The 9903-nt window shown below is 28.2% G+C and overlaps 3 protein-coding genes across 4 annotated transcripts in view; 1 reads left to right on the forward strand and 2 right to left on the reverse strand.

Annotated features, from left to right (window-relative positions):
• Positions 1-697, forward strand: part of LOC145194005 (protein phosphatase 1D-like) — a 10513-nt gene extending 9816 nt beyond the window's left edge. For both annotated transcript variants that reach the window (XM_090068796.1, XM_090068797.1), the window contains one exon: positions 1-697. This exon is cut by the window's left edge and continues 228 nt beyond it. In XM_090068796.1, coding sequence (XP_089924922.1) covers positions 1-268 — 268 coding nt within the window. In that variant the 3' untranslated portion in view covers positions 269-697.
• A 5426-nt stretch (positions 698-6123) lies between these two features.
• On the reverse strand, positions 6124-7955 carry LOC145194211 (homeobox protein GBX-2-like). The gene is made up of 2 exons (XM_080071839.2): positions 7789-7955; positions 6124-6813 (listed from the first exon to the last, which is right to left on the reverse strand). The coding sequence occupies exons 1-2, from the start codon at positions 7952-7954 to the stop codon at positions 6401-6403; spliced, it is 579 nt and encodes a 192-aa protein (XP_079927965.2). The 5' UTR covers position 7955; the 3' UTR covers positions 6124-6400.
• Positions 7721-9633, reverse strand: LOC145194212 (uncharacterized). Its single transcript, XM_080071840.2, has 4 exons — positions 9511-9633; positions 9253-9359; positions 8952-9098; positions 7721-8825 (listed from the first exon to the last, which is right to left on the reverse strand). Exons 1-4 carry the CDS (start codon positions 9578-9580, stop codon positions 8595-8597), a joined length of 555 nt encoding a protein of 184 aa, XP_079927966.2. The 5' UTR covers positions 9581-9633; the 3' UTR covers positions 7721-8594.
• Between the last annotated feature and the right edge of the window lie 270 nt (positions 9634-9903).

Here is a 9903-nt window from a genome sequence, read left to right on the forward strand (position 1 = left end):
ATTTCAAACGCCTGTTAAAATAGATTCTGACACTTTATGTAAAAAGCATTGTAAACATAAGCGAAAACATGATGAGGATCAGAGAGGAATAAGATCACAGAAAATAAAATATATGAAATTGGGAATAAATGAGAATATTAGGACTGAAGTCAGTTCAGAGAGTTTACATGACTTACAACTTGATGAAATGTTTGCTGATGATGAGGATGAGGAAGTATCTTCAACAAATGCTAAAAACTCCATGCTGAAACCTTTTCTTAAGTCTTAGCGTTTTAGTTTCTTAAAATAACATGTTATTTCAATTAACATATTTATTCAAGATTTTAAATTAAATAATCAATTATGAGAATGAAAGCAACAATAATGTTTTTTTCATTTATGCAAAATAATTTTGCATGAAGGTTTTGAAACTTGTTATGGTAAAGCGAGTTAAAATGCAATTTTTTTTGATCCAGCAATCATGTAAAATACAGATGATGGATGATAAAGGTGGAAATTAAATGAACATTTTAATTTAATTTTATATTTTAATATATACTTTTATTAATTTTACTTGTGTTTCTGATGTGTCGATTATATAATGTTATATTTAATGTATAAACTTGAATTCAGTAGAAATTTAAATGTTTATTTATTATGATAGTACTATATTAAATATGTATCCATGTTGTTAGCATATGAAAATGCGTGTATTTAAGCTATGGGTCAATTGATAAATGGTTGAATTTAAAATATCAAACTGATCTCTCTAAGTATCTGTAGTCAAAACCCATTTAGTTAGTTAAATTGTAATGGTTTTGAAAGAAAATTTTTCTTTTTTTTCTTTTTTAAGAACCTGTTGCTTGATCCTAAAATATTTGTAAAGTTGCCAATTAATCTGTAATAAATTTAAAAGTAACTGTTGGATTTTTTGTGTGTTTTGCATTGGTTAATAATTGGATATAAAAAAAAGTTTCTTGTAAAAGCCCAAATGCAAGAATCAAATTTGAGATTTCAAGTACCATTTAAAATATATTTCGGTTTTAAGATGGAAATCGAACTTCGAATTTAAAGTTCGATTCTTGCTTCTTAAATCCTGAGAATCGATAGGTTTGAATAAATACCAGAGTGCAAGTTGGTAACTGTTTAACTAAAAGGTTTCTTTTAATACTTTTTTATGCTATGAAGTTCTGTTTTCATGTCTATTATCAGGGGATCGTAAAAGTGTCAAATTTTTTGCTCATTCTTTAAATTTAACAAATATTAAAACAGTTAAGTGCACTTAAAATGTAATATAAACAAAGCAAAACTGACGAAAAAAACCTCAACCCATTTGAATGTTATTATTTCGCAGAGAAAACATTTCGTACCCAAAGTATACTACCATCGTTATAACTACCATTGTTATTATGATTACTATTGTTACTATTTTTTATTAATATTTTAATTAACAATATCATTTGTATTATGCATTAAAACAATTTTTGTGTCGCTACTAAATTTTATTAAAGATTTACAATTAAAATTTTTGGATTTTAAACGCTCAATTCAAACTGTGAGGTTTTTTTTGAATTAGAGCAACTCGTTATTTTTCACAGCATGTTGATGTTGATTTCAGATTAGAATAATAGAAAAAGTTAATAATTTAATGAGTTACAAGTATTTGAGGCCTACGTATATAATAGAGGTTTATTGAAGATTTGGCGTTTTAAATTATTAAACATTTAAAATATAGTTTGAATGTCCAAGGGTTTTTCAGATCATTCTTCACAGGACATAAACCTATTATACTATTAAGTAATTTAAGAGAAGGTTCGCATCAGTTCATATAACTATGAAGCTAATTTTTATTTTTGTTTATTATTATATATTCATCATGCTGTACATTTGCTTAAAAATAAAAATAACGTGATGTTATAGCACAAGTTGCCATGAATTGGAATTTGCTACTTATTGGTACAGCTTACTTACGCCTTTACTGCTCTAGAAGAGCCGGATTAGTGAAGTAACATGGATGCGTTTTGTTGTTGTATCAATTAGAATTTTCTAATCACATTATTATATTATGCTTTATTACGAACATCATTTTATTTCCTAATCTTCTTATGAAACAATGAATAATTTTTGGGCCAAAAAAAAAAAATAACTTCGTTGTTTTTGTTTATTGAACAATTTTAGTAGAGTAATTTTTTGTCGGGAAATCCGATCACGTAATGAAAATTTCAAATACTCCAAAGGGACATAGTTGAGGTTCCAAACATCCTCTACCACGACGACTCTCTCTTCAATCTCCCCAGAAGAATTCAGATTTTCAATCAGTTTGTATATTCTATAAGTTTTTTTTTAACTTACGCCTTGAGCTTTGAAAAAATGAATTGTAACGCTAGTTGAGCAAACAACTTATCAGTATTGTAACGCTAGTTGAACAAACAACTTTTGTTACTAAGTAACAAAACTTCATGATCTTACTTTTGCAAAAAAAAACTTTGGGTTTCTAAAAAAAGTAGGATAATTAGATTTGTTCTTATAAACAGATAAAATGATTAATATAAGCAGATAACTATTTGTTTTTAAAAGCAGATAATCCATTGAACTTTTAAAGTAAAAAATGAATCAATCGATCAACTCATTAGGAAATGTCCAGTTAAGCGCTACAAAAGAACCTTCAGCATTAGAAAAGCTTCTTAGAGAAATCCCAACATATGTGGTTAATAATAGGTTTAAATTACGCTTGGAATAAAAGTGCAGGTAAAAACCGGGGATTATCAAAAATCAATGCAAGCAAGAGCTAAACGTCGGAAAAAATGCCTATTATATTTCCTCATTAACCATTATCCAATTAGTCGCCAAGGGTGCATTTTTGAAATTGTTGAATCTGTTTTTTGCTGAAGAAAAGTGTTAAATTGGTCGAATAATCCGGCAGCAGTGGATATTTGGTGGGCATGAGTCTACAACTAAGAATGACTTTTTAATTCCTGTCCAAAATCCGTGACACTGCTACATCGATTCCAATTATACATCAAGGGATACTTCCTGGGTGTATTGCCTGCTCCTGCATAACAACATGGCACCGTTAACCATACTCTCAACTTTGTAGATCCGCAGACAGGGGTGAAATTAGATCATTTGGAGCTATGTGGTGTAGAACGAAAACGTAATTCAAATGATTGGACCAACTAATTGCAAAATTATTCGGCTGAATTTATGTGAATGCAAAGATTTTTCGAACATCTGTTTTTCTTTTTTTGGAATCAGGTTGTAACAGTTTATTCTAGGTGACTAGTAGCACATTTTGCTTATTGTGTGCATAGAGCTTAATGTACGTTTTGCTAGGATTATGTTAAACAAAAACAACTCAAAAAGAACTCAATCTCAAAGCTAAACAAAAGTTTGCTAAACACATTTTTTGAAAAGAACATTAGGAAAAAAATTCGTTTTTATTTATTTGGTGAAAAACTCGTCTTTTCAATTACTTTTTCTTCTTAAAAAATAAAAATGATTTTTGTTAAAAAATAGTCGTAAATTCTGTTATAAAATTCAAAATATTCACAAGATGGCATCGCATGTCATACAAAAATCGCATGTTAATCAACATGCAATTCACAAGAATAGAATGTTTTGTAGCACTTTAGTCTGATTCAATATCTACATAACGCTTTTTAAAGTGAGGGGACCATGGTTTTCCTCCCCCCTTTAACAAATAATTAAATTTCTTTTCTTCAAATAAAAAATTGGATGTTCGTTACAGCAATCGTTTGATTACTTTCGGTTTTGATATTTTAAGAAGCAAGAGCGAAAAGTTTTTTTTTTTTTTTTTTTGAGTGTAATCAAAGGGGCCCTGGTAGCATGGACTCAGTTACTCGAAAGAACTTTCGAGTTTAGAACCAAGAGACATTTTGTGTAGTAAAAACCAGGTTGTTAAAGTTTTACTTTTGAAATCAAAATCAACCGTGACATGGATTTACTAAAAATGGCGAATATTAGGAATTTGTCGAATATTTTTGTATTTTTGACTAAAGATTAGAGCAGCTTAGATTAATTTTAAGACATGTATTTATGCGATTCCTAATCAGCATAAAATTCTGTAATCGGCATAAAATTCACATTCAACCATAAAAAAGAGGGACGGTGGAGGGAGAAAGTCGAGTAGTGCCGAAAATTTGCTCTGAACTTGAAATCTTACTTGAAGGTTCTTTAGAGAAAATTTTCGTTTTTCGTCCGATTTTATGTAAGAGAGCGCTATAAAAACTGTTAAAATTGATATTTGTTGCGCTCTAATCCTGAACGTCGGACATCAATAAACAATTTTAGCACCGACTTTTTTTTTTCATAAAAAACGAGAAAGTTCGAGTAAATATGTGCATATTTGTTTTATAACATCAAACTCCAGAATCAAATAAAAGTAAATATGCTAATGTTGATTTCAATTTTTTTTTGGAGAGATTATAGAGAAATAGGCCACCAAACATATGGTCCAACTATTTTGCAAATTACAAAAATATTGTAAAACGATTAACATTTCCATATAAAATGCTGTTTAAATCGTTTCTAAAATTCTAAGAAATGCCTTCGAAAGCTTGCACTTAAATAATTGTGACAAACAACTCTTTATGTTAAGAAAATGTGTTACAACAACAATTTTCTTTTGCATTTAATCATAAAATAATAAAATTATGCTAAAAGTTTTTTAAAAAATAAAATCATGGTTTTGGTAGTTTTGCTACAAAGTGTTAAGAAAGAGATCTCCATATAAGAATATAAGGAGGGTATATAAAAAAAAGGAGTATATGACAATAGTATACAATCTATATAGGTCATAGATCAGCATTTAGGTTTCATATAAGCAAAAGAACTTTCCTTTTTTTCTATGATTTTCTTAAAGCGGCCAACAATAGCTTTTTTTTGTAGGCCTAATTATCACGAACGCAGTTCTAATTTTTTTTTTTTAGCAGAAGAAGGCAGGAGTGAAAATACAAACTCTGTCTAAAAACAGTATCTTGGATAAATACTATTTTAAAAATAGACTTCCCAAAAAGACTACCTCATGCATGAACTTAAATGTTAGGTCACTGTGAAGATTCGTTTTCATTTTAGTTATATGATTCTAGCCCTCATGTTCATATAAGGCAAAAAGTCTTGGACATGTTTCCCAACATATTGGAGAATCTAAAATAACATACTGGAGAATCTAAAACAACATATTGGAGAATCTAAAACAACATACTGGAGAATCTAAAACAACATATTGGAGAATCTAAAACAACATTGGAGAATCTAAAACAACATATTGGAGAATCTAAAACAGCATATTGGAGAATCTAAAACAACATATTGGAGAATCTAAAAAAATTTTAAAAAGAACTTTTGATCTAGATGTAAAATGTATTCTTAACCAAAAGGGTGTGATTCGTTGTAATCTATCAGATGTAAAGTTCGTAGTAATCTATCAGATGTAAAATTCGTAGTAATCTATCAGATGTAAAAGACTTCAAGTTTAAAACTTTTTCAAAAGTTTAAGTTAAAGTTTTTGTGTTGTTTTTTTTTTAAACTTTGTTATCAGAGATTGAAATCAAAAAAAACTTGTGTAGGTAAAGTAAGCTTAATATATTTTGTGTTAAAAATCTTCTAAAATTCTAATTTAAAGGATCGATTTTGAAAGTTCTATATAAAGTATTTAATTCTTCAGACTAAAGAAAAAAAAGTTGTTGCTGACTTCATCAAAAAATCATCGGAAAAAACAAAAAAAGTAATTCGAAATTTGGCTTATTTATGAAGGATTTGTCAGGATAAATGCTGATTTAGGACTTATATACATTATTGATTGATGATAAATACTCCGTTTTTTAATTTTATTATTCTCTTTGAAACCTATTTATTTATTGTTTTTTCAAAAAATAAATCTTTTTAAAACTCAAACGATATTACTTTTAAATTGTATGAAATTATCGTAATTGCTCGTTAAGATTTCCCGTAACAACAATTCTTTAAACAGGGAACACGAAGTTCAAGAAACCCAACTGTTAAACATAAAATATGAATTTGAGATCCCGAGAAAAGGTTTTGATATGGCAAGTATCCCATAGAACAAATTTTACTGGTTATCAAAAAAAAAAAAATCATTTTTATAAATATATTTACAAAATTTAAAATATTTCGTACCACAAACACTTTCAAAAAAAAAAAAAAATCTTGTATTTAATTACAATATAAATAATAATTAAATAGTAGTAACTTTATTTTGTTTTTATATAAATGCAATATAAATAATATTTAAATGAACTTTAATACAATTAAATTTATAGAATGAATTTTTATAATAATGATTTAATTTAAGTGTTATCTTTTGGCCAACGACAAGAGAGTACTTATCTTCAAAGCGCGCTTTTTGTAGTGCGAGCATACAAACCCTAAATATTTGTTATTACGGCTGTAAATAATCACGAACTTTCAAATCTATTGTCGGCCATGGTGTACAATCCGAGAAAACTTCGTGGTTAGTTATTTCCCAGGAGTATTTAATCGGTACTGCACGGTTTGTAAATGTATTTTCTGTTTTTGAGTGGCAAAAATCCATCAACGAATTAATTTTTTTCCATTTTGTTCGTCGATTTTGAAACCAAACTTTGACTTTCGTTTCAGATAACCCAAGATTTAAAGCTAAGTTCAATCGTTCATGTGCAGATAGATATTGAGAGGTAAGAAACTTATTCTCAAGTTCAGAGAGCTGCTCGAAAGTAAATGAAGTACGCATTCGACGATTTTTGTTGATTGAATTTCCTCTCGGTCGAGAGTTTGTCGAAAAATTTGTTTCATTTTCTTCTGTTGGTTTCATGCCTAATAGTATAGCATAAAGCATTAACTAACATCTTTGTAGTAAAAATAAAATAAAATTAGATTTAAAAACAAAAAGGAAAATTATAACTCTGTTTTGATCAAAATTAAGGAATGATAGTAGTCCACCATTAATAAGATTACAATAATAACAATATCAGTTTACTGTAAATTTAATTAAAAAAAAAAAAATTTAAGAATAATTTTGCTATCAAAAATATATGATAATAAAATCATAACAAAAAGAGGAATATTATAGCATTAACAAGTAATACTTTAATTAAAATAAAGAGCGTAAGAAAGGAATTGGCATAAATTTTATTAAAAGTATTAAACATCATAATTTTAAAGAACAAATTGCTGTAAGATCTACTTGCTACAGGTGGGAGATAGTTGAACATTGTTCGCGGACGCAAACTCCTTTTGTTTGATGAATTTACTATCAGTTCAGTCTGAGCATTGTTTAATAAAAGCGCCAAAAAAAGAGGCGCGCAAATAAAAGCTTATCCAGAAAAAATTTAATAGCATTATCATTTATTTTTTTTAATATCGCTTTTTTAACTGATTATTTACTCCTTTTATATTTTTTTTTAGCGCGCTTGTGTTTAAATTGAAAGAAGCCATTGGTTTTTTTTTTTATTTTTTCGTTTGCGGCATCAGGTACGAACAAGTACAAAGTATCGCGTTAGTTTTAAAAATCCTCCCAAAGTTTGAGCGTCTGTTCGCTTCACTGTTTAAAATCTTTTCAAACAATTTTTATCAAATCTAAAAGTTTAATTTATAAGAAGTTTGAAAAATTTCTATTCAAGTTGTAATTTTACGAATTTTAGGAATTTTACGAATGAAAACCTCTTTAAAATGGTTTAAGTTCGAGGGCTACAACCAAAATCAAATAAATACAAGCATCAATAGTTTTTAAAACATTACATTTCATACTAGGTTTTTCATGCTTAATTATCTACATAGCAAAATGTCTACCTTTATGATCAACAAAATCCATTTCTTTTTCATCTGTATTGTATATACACAGAGTATCTAGAATTTTCCATGAAAAACATTTTTTCGTTGTCTCTATATTATTATTTAGTTTGGTATTAAGTTTGTTCCCTTTTAAATCCAACAGCGCTTCTATAGAAAAATCCATCTTTAATAGCGACAGAGCTTAAAGTAATATTTCAAGTTTCCTTTACTGTTTTCTTGAGCACAACTCCCTTTTTTAAAAAATAATTAGACAATGCCGAGCTGAACCTGCTCAACAGCGTAGTTGCCTTAAAAGCCTTCAGCCTTATTCATTTACTGATTAACTGATTCGATTTTTCGATTTTGGCACCTGACTATGCAAGCATTTCAAATCTGTATATTTAGACGTGATGAACCACGTTTGACCACGTTTTGTGCGTAATGAAATCCAACATGTAATCAAAAGTTTGAGCTACGAAAATCCTTTGTTCAAAATATGTCAAAATTTTAGAAAATTTTTGCTTTAAAATAAATTCAAAACGAATAAAGAAAAAAAAAATTTAAAAGCTTAAAACGTAAAAAGAATCCCAAAATTTTAAAGCAAGCACGATAAATATCAAAAAGCAAGTACGATAAATATCTGGGAAAGTCAATGAACTGTGACAAAAAAAATTTGCAATGAATAAATAAACTTATTCACAGCGAAAGTTAGAAATAAATATCAAACGAACGAAATGCTAATAGTTGCTTCTCGACTTAGTCTAAAATTATTTTAGTAGTAATCAAAAAATAATTCTCATCGAGAGTTGTTGAGTCAAAATATTTTATTTTAACTTTTTATGCTGGACGTAAGAAATGTTTGAAAAAAAGATTCTTGTTACTTCCTCGTAGTTAATTTGACCATCGCGTTCTATGTCCGAAATCCTTACAAATTCATTCCACTCCTCCTCCGAAAGTTTATCACCGAGTTCTGACAATGCTGTACGCAGGTCTAGTATAGGAATAAACCCAGTGTCTCCTGGATCGTAAACACGAAAGGCTTCCAAACATTTGTCCTAAGAAAATATTGACATTTTTACGCTTTTTGGATTTCGACAATTTTTAATAAACACAAATTCTTTAGCAATAACTTAACAGATATATTTATCTATAAACATGATTCGGTTTCCGGTAAAAATTACCTCTTCTTCGTGCATTTTTATAAAGTCCTTGAGAATCAATTCAGCAAACTCTTTAATATCAACGAAGCCGTTACGATTGGTATCAGTCGAATAAAATAACCTCTCGAATTCTTTATCGCTAACTTTGCAATCAATCATCTCAAGAGCCTTGATAGTTTATATTTAATTTACAAAAAAAAAAGAAAAAAATTCAATTTAAAAAAAAAGTCAAAACACGCGGTTTAAATGTTTAGGTATGCAATTAAATATTTAGGTGAGCAAAGATTGAATATTTTAAAGAAAACTAATTATGAAAAGATACCTCTTTAAATTCTTGCCTCTTCATTGCATGCACCCCTCCTGAAAATGAACGTAAAATTTTCTTCAATCCAAATAAATGTTTACGTAGCTTCTCACGAGACTCATCTTCTAAAAAAACAGACAAAGTTGTAATATTTTATTTCTATTTAATGGATTATCGATGAACTAATGCTAATCATTTTTAGGTTTACAATTCAAATCTGTGCTTGGGAATGAGGTTGTTCAAAGTTACACAAAAATTTGATTGATTTTTTTTTACCAAAACTATCTTGAAAAGATATTTCTGAAGAACTATCGTCTATATCTGAATCTTTCAAATCCATTTGCATTTACAATCAGCTATAGATTGTTTACAAATGAGCTGTTTCCTGTTTTAAATTTTACCTCGACTTATTTTTTATTTTTTAAATAATTTATGCAATATATTCAATAGCAATATATATATATGTATATTGATATGCAAATCTGCAAATAGGATCACTGCTGGGATTTAGAAGCTATTCTTGAATAGTATTTTAAAAGTTTATTATGATTTCAGAAGATTGGAGACCATGTTAATAGTAACATTTTATGTGTTTACTTTTGGTTCGGTATCTTTGGAATTTAATTTTAATTAAAAAAAATGGTACCTAGTTTAAATTTATTTAATTTA

Source organism: Hydra viridissima, unplaced genomic scaffold, assembly GCF_058129835.1.
Source record: "Hydra viridissima isolate aposymbiotic clone 2 unplaced genomic scaffold, HvirCarnegie_v1 scaffold_12, whole genome shotgun sequence".
NCBI classification, from domain to species: Eukaryota; Metazoa; Cnidaria; class Hydrozoa; order Anthoathecata; family Hydridae; genus Hydra; species Hydra viridissima.